General features: G+C 41.5%; 1 protein-coding gene across 1 annotated transcript in view; it reads right to left on the bottom strand.

Annotated features, from left to right (window-relative positions):
• The window catches only part of FRK (fyn related Src family tyrosine kinase), a 68,416-nt gene that overhangs the window by 10,393 nt on the left and 40,185 nt on the right, over positions 1 to 17,838 (bottom strand). The window contains exons 3-5 of the mRNA XM_050949702.1: positions 15,709 to 15,872; positions 14,867 to 15,035; positions 2,523 to 2,681 (exon numbers count right to left, since the gene is read on the bottom strand). Of these exons, the coding sequence (XP_050805659.1) occupies positions 2,523 to 2,681; positions 14,867 to 15,035; positions 15,709 to 15,872 (492 nt within the window). The remainder of the gene's footprint in view (positions 1 to 2,522; positions 2,682 to 14,866; positions 15,036 to 15,708; positions 15,873 to 17,838) is intronic.

Below are 17,838 nucleotides of genomic sequence, written 5' to 3'. Positions count from 1 at the left end.
CCATGACCTTTAAAACAGAGAGAAAAATTAAGCTACATGACAATTTACAGCTTAATGATACAACATCATGAAAATCTGTCAGCAGACTGTAGAACCATACAACGCAGTGCAGTTCTGCATTTCTGGATACCAACAGACACTAACTCTTATTGTTCAGTCTGTTGGACAAGAAAATAGATCCATGATGGAGTGCATTGCAGTTCAGGAGCACACGATATCTGAAGTGGAGTGACTAGGAGGATGCATGTGTTTTGGAATTATTCTATGCTTTTCTGAGAGTCACAATTCCCTTCCTCATCACTTCCAGCTACACAGTGCCCCATACTCATAGCTGATTGTAAATGTACAACTAGCCTTTGTTGATTTAGGTTTTTTATCAAGTATGTTTGAAAAAAATTGTGATATTAATGTGAGGCAATGCACTCAAACTATAGGCACTGGCAAATAAATTTACAAAACCTACCCATGACTTATTCTCTACCCTGCAAGGAAAATTTGACAGCTCCTCCTGTCCCTTGTTACTAACAATTTTAGACAAAACCATCTCTTTAATAAAGAATTTAGTACAGGAAATGAAATATTAAAGAAAGCTCAGGGATGTATCATGATCTCATCAATCAGTCACAATGTCTTATTCAATAGATAAAAGATAGGAGAGGTTCTCACTAACAGACATATTACCAGTGTGAAATTCAGTATTAAATATTTCCCCCATTTGAGACTGCAGGATTTGGTAAATCCTCATCAAATATTAAGAATGCAACAACAGGGCCACTGCACATCACAGCTGATACAAATATTCATACATTTAAGACAATTTAATTTATATCTATAATAGGAAAATATTGCTCTGTTGTGTTCCATTAATGTGCCTGGTGACAGCTCAATTAAAAATAATAATAATAAATAATACTTTTAAAGTATCCAGCAGTGTTCATCAGGAAAGATCCTGAAGCACGTTAACAAACTATGCATTAGGATTACTTGCCCATCACTAAAATACAGTCCTCTTTGTGGTAGAACGTGACAGACCACTGTGCAGGAAACACTGCACAAAATGTTTGAGGGGTGGGGAGGGGTTAAAAACAAAGAAAATGAAGAATACATTTTGAGGAAGGAGAATTTAGCCAGGGACAACGTGATCGCCTGATTTGCATTGTGCTGCATCATGCTATATTTACAACAAGATGCGGCCAGACTCAGTAACACACTGGAAATTACTGTTTTTCCTGGCTATCGAACGTCTACCGTTGTGGTCAACATCACTTCTTAAATGTTCAGGAATAGTGGGCAAAACTCTCTCCTGCATAGGTTATTCCCAAATACTGGAATGTCAATTCCATGAGTTTCAACCCAGTTTCCTTACTATTTTTCCATCAAGGATGGTGAGGTTTCACCTGCAAATACCAGCATAGGAGACTAGGGTTAGGCTTTCACTTATTATACTTGCTTATCTCAGGTCAATGAACTGAAGGCATAGGTAAGGCTGTGAGTCTGTCATGGATTCCATGACTTTCCAGGATCTTTGTGACTTCTGCAGTCAGCAGGTGCAACTGACCCCAGGGCTGCCTGAGAAGCTCAAGTGGCTTGGGGCCAGCCGAAACAGCCCTCCTCCCCCAACAACAATAGTCCTGGGCCACCCTCCATCAGCAGCAGCTGCCGTGGTTCTGGGCCCCCTGCCAGCAATGTCGGTGACAGATCCAGGCCAGCGGGGCTGTCCCCCGCCAGCAGCAGCGACGGCAGTCCTGGGCCAAGAGGTCCAGCCCCTGCCAGCGGTGGCAGTCCTGTGCTGCCCTCCTCAGCACCAGTTGCAACACCAGCAGGTGCCCCAGAGATACCCATCCTCAGCACCAGTGGGTGCCCCAGAGACACCTCCCCACAAGTACCAGTGGGTGCCCCAGAGACACCCCCAGCTAGGGTGACCAGATAGCAAGTGTGAAAAATCGGGATGGGGTGGGGGGAATAGGAGCCCATATAAAAAAAAGCCCCAAATATCGGGACTGTCCCTATAAAATCAGGACATCTGGTCAGTCTAGCACCAGCGGGTGCCCTGATGACACCCCCCCCTCAGCATCAGTGGATGCCCCGAGCCCCCCTCCAGAGCAGCAGCTGTGCCACCGGATCCCCAAGAATACTAAAAATTTTGTCACCAGGATATAGTAAGAGTCATGGACAGGTCACGAGGCCATGAATTTTTGTTTATTGCCCGTGACCTATCCATGACTTCTACTAAAAATGCCCATGACTAAATCTTAGCCTTAGGTATAGGAATCAACACAAAGCCCCAGGGCCACTATAAAGTGAGTATGACCCTAAACGTAAATTCTGTCTCCATCCTCCCCAATTACTTTTAGGTTGTTTGGCAAGTCAATGGTTTCTAAACCCTTTTCCCCCCCTAATCCCAATAAATATTACAGCCTTCATATTAAATCAGAGCACTGTACTCTTCCCCTTTGTTTAGCGCATTTACTAAACTGTAAGCTACAGTGCTATCTGAAACTAGTTTTTAGTCTCTTGCTTACTTTGAAGATATTCTAGTAGACTTCCATGTCTCATCAGCTCAGTAATAATATAAATTGGATCCTCTAAAGTGCAAACCGCATAGAGCTGTATAAGCTTTGGATGTCTAAGGTTCTTCATTATTTGTGCCTCCCTCAGGAAGTCCTTCGGATCCATTGAACCTGAAGCAAGAACAGAGAAAAAAAATCAGCTGATGTTAAAGGCCCAGCAACCAGGTGGGAATCACTAAGATTATCCTCTGTCTCTTTGTAAAGCACATCAGCACCACAAACCTTCAGTGTTACCAGAGAAATGAATCAGTGCAGCTGAAAAAAACAACTAGTAAGTGTAAAAGCAGCAAAGAATCCTGTGGGACCTTATAGACTAACAGACGTTTTGGAGCATGAGCTTTCGTGGGTGAATACGAAGTGGGTATTCATAACATGCATCCGACGAAGTGGGTATTCATCCACGAAAGCTCATGCTCCAAAACGTCTGTTAGTCTATAAGGTGCCACAGGATTCTTTGCTGCTTTTACAGATCCAGACTAACACGGCTACCCCTCTGATACTTAACTAGTAAGTGAAACATGTCAGTTGCCTGGGGGCACAGAATTCACGTGCTATGACCCCTAGGTGTATAAACGTTAAGGTTAGTCCTTATGGGGGTGGAGGGAGGGAGAAAGAGAGACATTTAATTTATAAAATAAGACACCACAGTACACGCCGTCTTGAAGAAACATTCGTGTTACTGTGCAAAAAGTCAGAGCGCTGAATAATTAAATACTGAAATTAAAGCTTCTCTCACACAGAAAACACTCAAAGACCAAAAACTGACTGTGGTGGGGTGTGTTATTCCTTTAAGGGACACTCTAGAGTTTACAGCCAAGGCAGCCTGCACATAATCAAGGAGCATCCTGCCCTTGGGGCTGTCCTCTTTAAATAGGAAAAGGAAGCTGAGCAAGGGAGAGGTAACTACAAGCTGTAGGTTCCGGGACACTAGCTTAAGCTGGGCTCTAGAAATTTTATTTTCTGAATACATGGTTGGTTGCTCTTACTCAAGGCTCCGAAATAAGGGCATTATGAACTGGGTTATGCATCACTTTCCCTAACCTGATGCCTTGGTGAAAGGGGGAAAGCCTGCCTGCCTCCTAGAAATAGGCTGGGATTGGTTGGAGTCCTTCTTAAAGAGCAGATGCTTTAATATTTTTTTATGTTTATTTTTTGTTAGTTTGGTATTTGATCTTCCCTCTCTTGGATTCTGTACACTGACTCAGGACTAAAACACCACACCGTGACTTTTGGAAACAGACAGAGTTGTCTTAAATGGCCTCTGAAATTCCTTACATGGCAAAATCAATTCAGTCTTGGAGTTTTACTCAACTTGCCATTGCTGCTGGATGCCCAAATATTAGCAATAGCTAGAAATACTTGTATCATTGTCAGTTACATAAATATTTGTGCTAGCCCACTTGGTTACAGACCTAACACCATGGTGAACCATTTGTTTATCACCTTCAGGCTACACTATTGCAACTCACTACCTTTGGAGCTGATCCTGAAGGGTATCCATTCAAAAGCTGCAATATGTGTGGCATGAGGTGTTCTGCTCTTAAAGTAAATTAAGAACATGACTCTTGTGTTTCACATTCTCGTCAGCTGCCAGTTCAATTCCAGACCCAATCTGAGGTCCCGGTCTCCATTTTAAATCCTAAAATAGATTAAGGGCAAGATAACTTAGGGACCACTAAATTATGAACTGCACTTCAGAGGGTCGCTTCACTACTACAGAGAAGTCTGAACTGAGTCTTCCCATAGGGCAAGACATGATGTTTTACAAAGGAATCTTTTAATTTAACTACTCTCATAAAATCACCCCAACGCTTTCAAGACAGCCACTGGGATCTAACCAGTTTAAAACAGCAACTGGAACAGAGATAGAAGTGGAGTTCTTCCTGCTAGAGCAGTGGTTCCCAAACTTTAACAACCTGTGAACCCCTTTCACTAAAATGTCAAGTCTCGTGAACCCCCTCTTAAAAAATGAATATTTCCAGGGATTTTCTCCTTTACCTGAGTATAAATTATAAAAGAGTGATCTTGGAAATATAAAATGTGTTTTTGTGACATGCTTATTACACACTATTTATTATTAATTATTATTTATCATTACAGTATTTTTATTACATTATGAAAATGGCAACACTCTTCCAAGACCTCACTTTCGTAGCTTGTATCACTTTGAATAAACCTGTTTAAAAGACAGGGCTCCTATGTTTCATCAAGGAGTATCAGATGTGAAACAGCATGAAGATATTTAAAAAGCCAACTCAAAGAGTTCCTCCTACACAAGCATTCAGGTCTTGAGCAGTCCAGGCAAACAACACACGTTACAAGAAAGCTTAAACTTGTGCTTCATAATAATTTTAAAAATAATACTAGCTGCCTATTTAATTTTAAAAACAGTAAAAAATATCCACCTCCCTTTCCACTTCTTATAAGGAGTCTTGAAGGTTAAATCTCCTTGGTGTGATAGATCTGCTTGCTTTGATCTGCGTAGCTCTTGGAAGTCTAGGGGTTCCGGGCTGCTAGACCCATGCTGCCCAGGGTCCCTAGGACAGCTCTCTCTGCTATTAGGGGATTTTTTCCCGAGAACCCCCTGTAACATTTCATGAACCCCCAGGGGTTCACGAACCCCAGTTTGGGAACCACTGTGCTAGAGGGATAACCATATACAGCTTAGATTTTATTTATTTTATTCAGATTTTATATATATATATATATATATATATATATATATATATATATATATATTTCCCTCTGGAATAAGTATAAATAGTCTCCATTGTTGGTTTGTCTATATATACTCCTTTTGTTTTCTTTTAAGACTTACTTCTTATTTAGAAATAACAACAAACCTTGCTGTTTGATCTCCTCAACTTTGTAACTGTTGCATTATAGTTAATCATAATAAGCAGGTAGGGATTTAGCCAAAAACAATCTGTCGTCATTAATATCCTAACTTGAGATATCTACTATAGCAGGATCAGAGAGATTGCCTGAGGTAGAAGTTAAGTGGTCTGTCACAGGGACTAGTCCCTGAGGGGATCAGGCATCCAGCATACCTGTAACAGGCTCTACTAAGGAGAATGAGCCAACTCAGATCCACTTATGGACTTAAGTAACTGGGTGACAAGGTGGCTGAGATCATATATTTTATTGGACTGGCTTCTATTGGAGAGAGACAAGCTTTAGAACTATGCAGAGCTCTTCTTCAGGTCTGGGAAAGGTACTCAGAGTGTTACAGCTAAATACAAGAAGGGCCACCCGGGGGGAAGGGGCGGGCAAGTGGGGCAATTTGCCCCAGGCCCCGCAGGGCCCCCCACAAGAATATAGTATTCTGTAATATTGCAACTTTTTTTTATGGAAGTGGTCCCCAAAATTGCTTTGCCCCAGGCCCCCTGAATCCTCTGGGCAGCCCTGAATACAAGGTGGAACAGATAGTTTAGCATAAGTCATTAGAACATATTCTAAGGGACCATTCAAGGTGAAGTGGCCTGTTATCACCCCTGTAGTGATAGGACCAAAAGGGAGGTTAGTGGGTTACAGATTGTTGTAATAAGCCATAAATCCAGTGTCTTTATTACGCTCATGATTTTTAGTGTCTAGAAAAATTATAAATTAAAGCTCACAGGCTCGTCTTTTGAAAGTATTGTGCAGGTTTCCTTTGAGAATGAGGGCTGAAAGGTCAGCTTTAGAGTGACTGTTTTGTGCAAAGTGTTCACCTACAAGTGATAGGGTGTCTTTGTCTTTTATCATTTTCCTGCGTGAGCTCATTCAAGAACGTAATGATTGTCTGGTTTCACCCACGTAAAACCTAAGTAACAGGGTGACAGTTAATTAAATATGGAGTACGTGGGCCTACTACAAGCTTATGAGGGCTCAGTCAGGAAACCTAGAAAAGAAGAACTTCCTGAGGAGAGACGCTCCTCAGGAAGCTGGACAGGAAGCTACACCCAGTGGTGTCTTCCTAGAGAACAGAGGCTCACGGAAGAAAGAAGAGGCCCAGAGAGAAAGTGTTCCCAGGCAAAGGACCAAAGCATCCCAAGGGAATGAACTAGGCCTGGGACCTCCTGAGGAGTCACTAGGGACTGTCTCAGTAAAGGACAACACATTGGGGAGGCAAGGGGGTAGAGACACTGGCATCTGGCTGAACACCCAGCAGAGATCCAAACTCCTGGCATGGAATCCAGCCTGGGAGTGCTTCAGGGCTAGAGGGACTAAAACATAAAAGTGATTACTGCAAGGGTAGAGTTCCAGAGGAGTATCTGATTGAAGCTTTCATCATGTTTCATGTTGTCGTTTCCTGTTAAATAAGTGAAACCCTCTAAAGAGGGTGCTCTTTAATATTGAAAAGCCTTCTTTGACTTATTTATGCCCAGGGTGTGGGGAAACTGAGACAGGGGCTCACCTGCCAACCACCAGAGTGACCTCCATGCTATCTACAAAGTCTCAGAAACAAAGTAAAATTTGCCCAATAAAAATAAACAGAAATGCTTGTTGCACTCAGTTTTGGTTAGAAGGTTCCTCTGGTAAATAAATTGCAATGCATTTCTTTGAGGAATATCACAGCGATTAAATATTATTGACATACTGTATGTCAAGTAGTTGGGATGAACTGAAGAAGAAATAACGAGAGAGTGTGCCAAGGAAATGGTAAAAAGAATTTCAGAAGCAGACAATTGTCCATGAAGTAGTAATGTTGTAGGAATGGTTTCAGGGAAGATGGAGGTAGCTAGCCTGAGAGGGATTATTATTGTTATTACAGTAGTGCCTAGAGGGCCCATTGTGCTCAGTATGGTATAGACAGATAGTAAGAGACAAGCCCATTCACAAAGACTTTACAATCTAAAAAGACAAAGGTTGAGAGTGGAAACAGACAAAGTGAGGTAAAGTGACTTGCCCAAGATCACACAGCAGTTCATTGTCAGAGCCAGGAATAGCAACAACATCTCCTGGCTACTGCCCTACCCACTGGAGTATACTATGTCTCAGATATCTGATGGACAGTTAGAATCAATAAGACCAGACTGTGGAGTGAATGATAACTTAAAGACTTACTGCATTCACTGTCCAAGAAGGCACTACTGTGTTCTGCTGCATCTCTGCAAGAAAGCCTGCTGAGTATGCGTTGCAACTCTTTCCCCGGAAGTGCCTAAAAAGTCACAGACTCTGTTAGGCAGAGTCAAAGATAAAGAAACATATAAGGGAGCAAATAAGGAAATCTCTGAAGAAAGAAACTCCTTCTACTACGTTTCTTTTAGAGTTGTTGTGATTACTGCTTGTTTCAACAAAATTCTGTAGTTCTAGGCCAACTGGTCTAAAGGCGAGTCAGCATAATCAGTGTGGCCTGGAAACAATAATGTGACAAGGGAACCCTTATTTCCCAGCTGTAGTGTCACTCATGGGCTGACAAAACCATAATTGCCAGAAGCCTGAACACTGCTGTTCTTGGCCCGCGTCTTGTAGTCCCTAGTGTAACTTTTCAACGCAAGATGGTTTATGCTTGTGCACCTGCATGCCCCCAGTGGACACTTTGTCTTTCTCCATACAATGTAAATAGTTACAAGAATGTGTTGCTAACACTTTCATTTGAGATCTTAAGTGACTGTGTCTTCAGTCACGCCCCAATAAACCTTCTTTATCTTCCTGTCTGTCCAAGATACATTGCCGTCTGAGATCAGAGAGATTACATTAAGAACCAGGATTGAAGTGAAAAGCCTTGACAAATGTTCTCCAGGGGTTTTATTCTTGGGCAGTACTATTTTCAGTGAATGAGGCTAATTTTGGCCAGGAAATAGATTTGCCATCTCATAGGAAAAAAAAATAAAAACAGTCTGGACAATAGCAGGGAGTGGCTGGTCAACACAGCAGAGTTGGTGTCAAAGCAGTGTATAAACAGTTGTGAAAAATAACAAGACAGCTTGTGCTGGCACCAAATAATGAGGCTGGCACCAAGTAAAAGAATTTCAAATAGTGATGAATTAATAAAAGATATTAAAGATGTTTCATAAGCCTCTGTATTGCTTTAATCAAAAGCCTCCAGTTTAAATAGGAATTTTCTGACTCTTTCAGTAAGGCTGATGGAAACCCTGTGTAAATGTAAAGACTATAGACAGATCATCTTGACATTTTGAAGGGCTCCATAATGCACCATTGGCAGGATCAGATATCAGTTTCCAAATGGTCAGGAAAAATTGATTCAGAATCCATATGGATTCATCTTCTGATCCTCCTAATAGTTCAACACCACAAGTTCTGTTATCCCCTTTAAATCCTCCCCCCTTTCCTCTGGAGACGCTGTCACTTCTTTATCTTTTATTCTATTGATAACTCCCCACCCCCCCCTCCATTACTACACAATAGATGTGTGACAATTTGGAGAATTTGTCTGTACAATTTATGAATTCTGGTTGTGTTCCAAAGTAATAATTATGAAATGATTGTATACAGGAGTTCCTCTATATGGAAGTGGAATTGACCACTTGCTGACATAGGGTACAGCATGTGCCTACCAAACCAGGGACAATGGCTAATTTTGAAACTTTAACTACTGTACTCTGACTAAACAATGGGTATGCTAAGGAGCTGAAGCTAGTTGCTCCAATTTGTCTGCATGATGTGGGGAGTGGAAAGAGTGAAAAATTCTGAAACAAGACAAAGGGACAGATGTGGTAAAGCAAGGAGGAATAAGGGAAAAGGCTTTTCAGAGGCAGAGGAAGCTTTGGGCAGGAGTAGAGTGACCAGACGATATTTAGGTGTTTGTCCCGCGTTCCGACCGAGCGTTGGTAGGGACACAATTTGTTCCAATATTTCGCTCCGCTGGGAGCACTCGACTTTTTTTTTCGTTCAGCTGGCGGATCCCCCTCCCTACCCCATGTGTCCTAATATTTTCTCCCTCTCATCTAGTCACCCTAGGCAGGAGAGAGGAAGAGAACAGGCATGCTTTCATGGAAGGGAGCTCTGGTGTAATAGCAGTACCAGACAAGGTCAGAAAATCTAGCTGCACTAGAGAAGGCTCCATGATTCTGATGAGAAACTGAGCTGCAAGGGAAGGATCCCAGATACCCCAGAGGATTCTGCACAAGCCCAAAAAACTACAGAGTGGTGAGGAAACTGAGGCAGAGAAAGTGCATACAGGTATGTTTATTATTTTATCTAGATCTGTGTATAGCTTGTGCTGTTAAATAAAGAGTAATTGTGTTTTAGAATCTCGTGCATAGTTTGTGTCTGCTTTCACTGTTGTGTACCCCTGAAGGTAAACTGCAATCCAGAAGGCTCACACCTTTGGTGGCATTCTGTGAAATACGCAGGAGTCACTGGGAGGCTTGAGGAAAATGGCACATGGGGTCCCACTGCCAAGATACACAGGGTCAGTACTGGATTGAGTTCCTAGAGGCCCAAAGGCAGGCACAGCACCTAATCTCTGCATAGCTCCAGCAAGCTACGGCACATGGGATTCAGTGTTTGGATCCTTCATCGTAGTCTGAGTATCCAGCAGGAGGAGCGTGACTGATCTGTGACATGTTACTGCACTCTTACACCCAACACAGTTTCATTCAGACTAGGGGGCCTAGGGTAAAATTTTCAAAAGTGACTTAGGAGCCTAAGTATAACTGTAAGTCAATGGGTGTTTATGGAATTCTTACCTCAAATTTTCTATGGCATCAGATTAGTAAGTGCTTTATAGACGTGTAAAATATAAATCCTTCTGAATAATTTACTATGTAAAAAGACAATTTATAAAAGGGATGATTTAAAAGGCATATATTTGACTCCACTCCTAATTCTTTTTATTGTTTGGGCATACCATGCTTAATGGCCTCTACTTTCTCTATTTTTACCATTGCCTTTTTGTCTCAGGTTTAAATGTTATATAGACATTAACAATCATTTTAAGGTTTGTCTATTTTTAGTATATACACCTGTCTGTTTAATCCCAGGCCTATTTCATTTTAACTCTGAACTAAGGAGTTGCACAATAATTCACTGTTTCTCCCTTTGTTTCATATTTCTGACCTGTAAGAAATGATGCATAATGAAGCTTGGCATAAGCTCAGTTTGGTGCTCACTTGTAGTCATCAACTGGTAGTTTATAAGTACCAGGAATAATAATCATTATAACACAAAGATAATAATATCTTACATTTATGTATCACCTTTCATCCTGCATTATTGTCCACATTAAATATTCTGAAACTACTTCCTTCATCACTGAAACCAAGCCCATTGGTGTGGAATGCAGCAATATTTTAAGACTGTGCAATAGTAGACAACAGTTTGATAGGAAGTGAGGAAGAATAAGGCATCCAACTGAAATTGCAGGGAGAATTTAGGTTGTGATAATCTAACTACCTACAGATTTTGTACAGGATATCAGCTTTATACTCCCTCTCCCCTCGCGAAAAACAAAAAACAAAAAAAAACCAGGACTTCCAGTATGTCAATGCTTGTTAACACCATATTGGGAAATGGGCTTAGGGAAAGGTTCACCAATACCACTTCCTGCAGCATTCTGGGAATTAGATTTTCTGCGGGCTGGGAAGTCTTCCAGCAATGGAAACATTTTTAAAGGATTTTTTAAAAGAATTGTTGAAAAACTGGAGTAGGCATAGAGAAGAGTCCCAAGAGTGATCTGAAAGATGGAGAAAATGCCTTACAGTGAGACACTTAAAAAACTCAATCTGTTTAGTTCATCAAAAAAAAAACTGAGAGGTGACTTGATAAGTATATAAGCACCTTTACCTGGAGTAGGTATTGGATCTGAAAGTGGGATAGAGAAAAGTTTACCAATGGCTAGAAACAGAAGGCCAACACATTCAAATTAGAAATTAGGCACATATTTTTAACACTGAATAATCATTGGAACAAACTATCAAGGCAAGCGGTAGATTCACCATCATTTGATGCCTTCAGGTCATGACTGGATGCCTTTCTGAAAGTTATGCTTCAGTCAAAGATAAGTCATTGGGCTCAATACAGGGCTAACTAGATGAAGTTTAATGGCCTGTGATATATAAGAGGAAATATCAGATGATATAATGGGCAATTCTGGCTTTTTATGCTACGTGTCTATGAAGACCATTATATCTCTGTATTCTAAGTGTGAAGAATCAGTATGTGCCCCAGAATACAACAACCTTAATGTCAAAACTCATGAACTACAGAGGCCATTCCCCGATTGCCTTTATATTAAGATGAAGTAAATTACCACATCTGGCTTCTGTTGAATTTTTATTAATACAAACTAAGCTTTTATTAATCTGATTAGGGTATTTAAAATTATTTAAATCAATACACCTCTACCCCGATATAACGCTGTCCGCAGGAGCCAAAAAATCTTACTGTGTTATAGGTGAAACCACGTTATATCGAACTTGCTTTGATCCACCGGAGTGCGCAGCCCCGCCCACCCCGGAGCACTGCTTTACCACGTTTTATCCAAATTCGTGTGATATCAGGTCACGTTATATCAGGGTGAGTGTACGTCTGATGGAGATTGCTGAAATTATGAAAGTAAGCTTTGGAAACTCAATGTGCTAGGAGATTAAAATGTGAAGATTTCAGAGTTAGGGTAGGACATTTTACAAAAAAATGTAATCCCTTAGAAAAATATGTTGTAGTGTTCTGAACACAGAATCTTGTTATCACAATACTTTGTCTTTACTGTAGAATATGATGATATTTTATAAGGTATATCAATAATAGAATCACAGGGCCAAAACCCACTCCCTGTGAAGCCAGTGGGACTCCTTCCATTGACTTAAACAAGAGCTGGATCACACCATAGAAAATAGAGATGGAGAAGATGAATTAAACCATCTCATTCATTTCCTGAGCCAGAGTAGAACAATATCTATAGTATATCACCTACGGCTTTGTCCAATCTAATTGTAAATATCAGAGGTAAAGTCTTCTAGCACTCCATACTGCTGTGCTTCTGTTATTGCCAGAGTTGCCACATAAACTATAGTTCTTTGCTAACTACAGTGTAAATTTTTCAATTTTATCTAACAAATCTGCTGCAGTTTATTTATGTGATCATCTTTTATTGCCTTATTATCTATGTAGCAATAAATGGATTCTGGGATTGATGAATCAGCAATGTGAAGCTGCAAGTGTTTAACCAATCTCCACAGCCCTTTCCTATGATAGGAACCAACCATAAACATTAAAACTGAAGCAGAAATGCCTTAGTTTCTTCCCGTGTGACAATGCGGTAGTATTGTGCTGTGTTTCTCAAGCTTTCCAGTGACACCTATTGGGAGGTAGCTGAGCAATAGTCAAGGGAGTGATCTCAGTGGAAAGGAGTAGTGTGGCTGAACACATGCAAAAATCAATCTCTTTCATGAAGGAATAAGGGCTGATTATCTGGGCTCTCACCTTCCTTGTTGTACAACGTAAGTAGTACCAAATGGAATTGGTATCAGCCAACCAAATAACTGAATGATCTATCATTCCTGATAGATTTTTAAAAAATTAGTAGGGAGAGTTCAGTTAGGACTAGGGGGACGCTGTGTTTCTATGTCGCTCTATCAGTTCTGATTCCAGGTTGGGAAGTAGTATTTCCATTTTACAGAGGAAGAGACTGAAGTAGAAAGCGGAAGGCCAAAATGTTTTTTTTTTAAACACGCTAATTTTGGATGCCCAAAGTGGCCATTGATCTTGGGTGTTCAACTTCAAATACTTTCCACCTGATTTTCAAAGGCGCTGAGCAGTGACATTCCCATTGTGGGACTGGAGATGCTGAGCATCTTTGAGCTTGGGCATTCAGCTCACTGGTCACTTCAAAGAACAGAGAGAGAGAGAGAGAGTGATTAGTCTTACTCTCACTGTACCTTAATTTTTGTCTGTGTGAAAATGGATGGCTTCCAGCATTGCCACAGAGAAAAAGAGATGAAATATTTAGTTAAAATAGTAGAAAAATCAAATATAGGGGCCACATTATGCATTCTGCTGTTAAATGCAGGATAGTGAGAGAAGTGGAATATCTGTTAACATGGCCCAAAATCTGTTAGAGGGGAGGGAAGGTAACGTGACATCATCCTCTCTTCAAACCCCAGTGAAGCTCCTTCAGGTGAATAACACACATTACCTATCTCATAGAACTGGAAGGGAACCTGAAAAGTCATGGAGTCCAGGTCCCTGCTTTTGCTAGCAGGACCAAATACCGATTTTGCCCCAGATACAAAAAAAAAGGCCACCTTAAGGATTGAACTCACACCCCTGGGTTTAACAGGCCCATGCTCAATCCACTGAGCTATTCTTGCCCCCTAAACTTGGGATGCTAAACTTGTTTTTCAATTTTGTTTTATAAGTTGCGTTCTATAAATCCTGGGTTCACAATGCAAAAGGTCCTGATAATGGATCATACTCGTCAAATAATCAGAGAGGCCAGGGTGCATCGTCAGGAGCCTACTGATTATGTGCACTTGAAGGATAGGGAAGAGGACAGACATCCCACACAGGCTAAAAATTTAAGTACCTCAATGGGACTTTCCTGAATCAGAACCATTAGAACCGCACAAATGCTTTTTGAATGAAAGAAAACATTATGATATCCCTATTTTTTTTTAAAAAAATGTTTATATCACCTATGCTTGGTTTTGTTATTTATGTGATTTGTGCCATCTGCTGGTAGATATTATTTTACAATGCAAAGGATACTTAAAATTAATTTTAAAAGTAAAGAAAAAATCAAACAGATGCCACATTATTCACACAAGGATATACAGTAGATAAACATCAGCAACTAGTAGAGTATGTCATAAATATGTAAAGTGTTATCACATTTCCAATCACTATTTAGAGTGTTTTACTCTGTATTACTGCTCTGAATAACAACAGAGATTTATACAAATACAGATTCTATAACAATAAAACTTTATAGCAATATAGCACCTATGCACCAGAAGGATTTCTACAGCCTACAGATTATAGATAAAATGATCACTTCACCTACTAATGAAATGCATCTACCTTTAGAGTGAAACATGGAATCCATTCTGTGCAAGCAACATTATATGATGGAGTGGGGAGCTTGTGTTGTGTGTGTGAAATTGAAGAACAAAGAATAAATGAAATAGCAGCAGGAGTTTAGGTAAGCAGAATATAAAACCTTAGTACAAAGTACCATGGAATCTTTAAGGATCTCAAAATAACAAACTCAATTTTACCTATTATCCAGAAGATGCAGGTCTTTGAAGATGATTAGATACTCTGTTTTTCTTTAAAGAGTTTTTACAAAACATGAAAGAGGGCTCTTGCCACAGCCTGACAATCTTAGCAATTCACAGTGATGTGTGACATACCTGGTTTTAATGTTTTGATTGCCACTGGTGTGGTATTATTCCAGAGACCTTCCCACACCTCACCAAATTGACCAGAACCTAATTTTTTCAACAATTTCAGAGAATTTCGGTCTATCTCCCACTGGTCTGCAGTTTTATATGACAAATCGAAAGGAGCGGGAACTTTTTTCTGGTGTAAAGAACCAAACACAAACATTAGATATTTGTTCAGCAGAGTGTATAATAAATCTTTGTTTAAAAATATGTCAGTTAAAGTTGCAGCTATGAGGAATGAAGTCTCCTTATAGAACACACAGATGATAAAGATAAAACACAAAAGAGAATGTAAAAAGCATCTACAAATCCACATCTTGGGTACTTCTTAATACAAAAAAATTAGTTGAGCTTCAAATAAAACTTTGAAATGAAAAAGAAGCAGTTACTTGATATTGTATGTCTTGAAAATGCTACAATTAGTCAAAGAGCCCTACATTTAAAAAAAAATCAACCCCCCTTGCAAGCTTTTTTGAACAATGAAATATTACCTGCATGAACCTGATGGTTTTGTCTTAGTAATACCTATAGACATCTAGAGTTATGAACTTGGCGATTTTATCTCAATATACAGAGCTATTCATAAATCACAAGTTGGCACATTCTTTTCCTCCAGCCACACAATTATTTGTTTAAAATGTCAGGGTACTTTATTATGAATGTGTCAGCTCCAAGAATGAAACAGTTCTGCGGTCCATGCAACTTCATCAAAGAATCAGGTTGTCATTTTGCAACCTTGCACCTTATGACTGATAACCAGCAGGTTAGTTTGAAAATATATATTTTGCACAATATAAAACTAACTTTACCTTTATACAGGGCTTCCTGAGCTTTACACAGAGGCCATCGCTGTTATTGGTGTAGTGGTCAACAAAAGCATTCAATGTTTTAAAAATATTCTTTTTGCTAAGAAAAAAGCCTTCTCCAGCCTCCTGTCGGATCCTGTAGTGTTTCACAACTGTTCCATCGAAGACTACAAAATAAATTGAAATATAAGCTCCCAGCTACTAAATATATATAGTAGTACAATATAGCTTATGGCTAACATTTTAAAACAGAGTAACCAAAGTCAGGTTCCTAAATGTATATTTAAGGACCTAATTTTCAAAAGTGCCTACCGCCCATAAATCCCCCAGGTGCCTAACCTGGAGGTGGGGACAGGGCCCCCCTCCAGCCGATGGAGACCCGTGTGCCCTTGTAATTGTTAGCACTGGACCATGTGAAGGTGGAGCCAAGCCAGAGCAGTGCATCTGACTTCCTGACCATGGTGGATCATTATGCCATATTCCTGGTCACCACACTCCTCAGGGAGATCACGGCCAGAGCAACCACAGAAGCCTTCTGGCACTACTTTGCCCAGCCCTATGGCAACCCTTCCACGGTGATCACAGACTAAGGCATGCCTTTTGAGTAACAGACATTTAAGGAATTGAGATTTCTGTATGGCAGCCACAAGCTAAGGATGACAGCCTACCACCCAAAATACAAAGCCCTCTGCAAGCAAGCCAACCAGACACTGCTAGCAGGGCTGAAGACTTTGGCAGAGATGTGGCAGAGAGACTGGCCTTCCTACTTGCTGCAGCTGACCTATGTGTATAACAACATGGTGTGCACCTGCACGTAGTACACCCCCTACTTCCTGATGTTCGGCATGCATGGCTGGCTGCCCATAGACATGGTCATGGGCATCCAGCCGGGGACCACAGGGAACCACAGGCTGGGGGGCCTCAGATTGGGTCCATGAGCATCACCGACACCTGTGTGAGGTAAACCAGATCATGGCTGCTAGTATGTTGCAAGCCCAAGACAGACAGACAGAAACAGAGCTCTGACAGACATGCTGGTGCCAGGCCACAGGTGCTGGCCAATCTGGTTCTGTTCAGCCAGCAGAGGTGCTCCAAACTGAACACAGCCTGGGTCCCATTGTCTGTGGGATCCCATACCTCAAATGGCCCAAATACAAGATTAGAGCAGAGTTAGCAAATAGAGTGGAGAAGCTGGTCCACTGCAAGATGTTCAGGCCTTGCCACTTTGAGCCTGAGCCACAAAACAGAGTGTAGGGAGATCTGAGTCCTAGTAGCCAAGAGGCAGGGCTGAAAGGAGTCACTAGGCTCCCACTACTGGGATGGCTCACATGGGGGCGGGATCCCCACTGGAAGCATCCTGCCTCTCATCCTGGTTCTGAGGCAGGGGAAGAGGGACCAAAATCTAGCCCTGAGACAAGAGAAGAGCAGAGCAGGGAGGAGTCACCTGAGCATGACTCTATGGTGGGAGCTAGGGGAAGAGCACAATGAGGCAGAAGCACCCTGAAGTCCTCAAAGATTGAGGGGCCCCCCTTCCCAACTGATACAGCAATGCTGAGGGTGGCCAAGCCACGGGGTATGACCTCCACCTGGGGACAGGTGTGTTTATGTCATGGCAGGTGTGAGACTGGGCAGAGCCCTTTCCTTTCTCCATCCTATCCCCTGTTCCCCCACACTCTGTGCAAACCTGACTGGCTGGGGGGAGTGCCACTCCAAAACAAGAACACAGAATTAATTATGGACCACCTGGGAGGGCTTGAGCCAATGAGCAGATGAAGGCAGGATGGAAAACCAGCCCTGGGAAGATTTGGAGAGAGAACAAAGAAAGAGGAGCAGGAGAAGTAGCTAGGGCAGAGTCTGAACTAGAAGCTGATTGGAGAAGAGCCAGCTGCTGTACTGGTGCTTGTACAGATGCACAGCCTGGAGCCTGGAAAGGACAGCTGAGACCATACAATTGGCTTGTCAACTTTCGGACTGAACAAAACTGAACACCTCTACCCTGCCCCGCTCACTCCATCTTCCCTGCTCCTTCTGTTGCTCACTCTCTCCCACCCTCACTCACAAGCTCATTTTCACTGGGCTGGTGAGGGTCCCTTTTCAACCGAGTGTTCAGTTGAAAACTGGAGACCTGGCAAC

Source organism: Gopherus flavomarginatus, chromosome 4, assembly GCF_025201925.1.
Source record: "Gopherus flavomarginatus isolate rGopFla2 chromosome 4, rGopFla2.mat.asm, whole genome shotgun sequence".
Taxonomy (NCBI): Eukaryota; Metazoa; Chordata; order Testudines; family Testudinidae; genus Gopherus; species Gopherus flavomarginatus.
The sequence above is the reverse complement of the archived record's forward strand: the minus strand, read 5'-3'. Positions and strand labels throughout refer to the sequence as shown.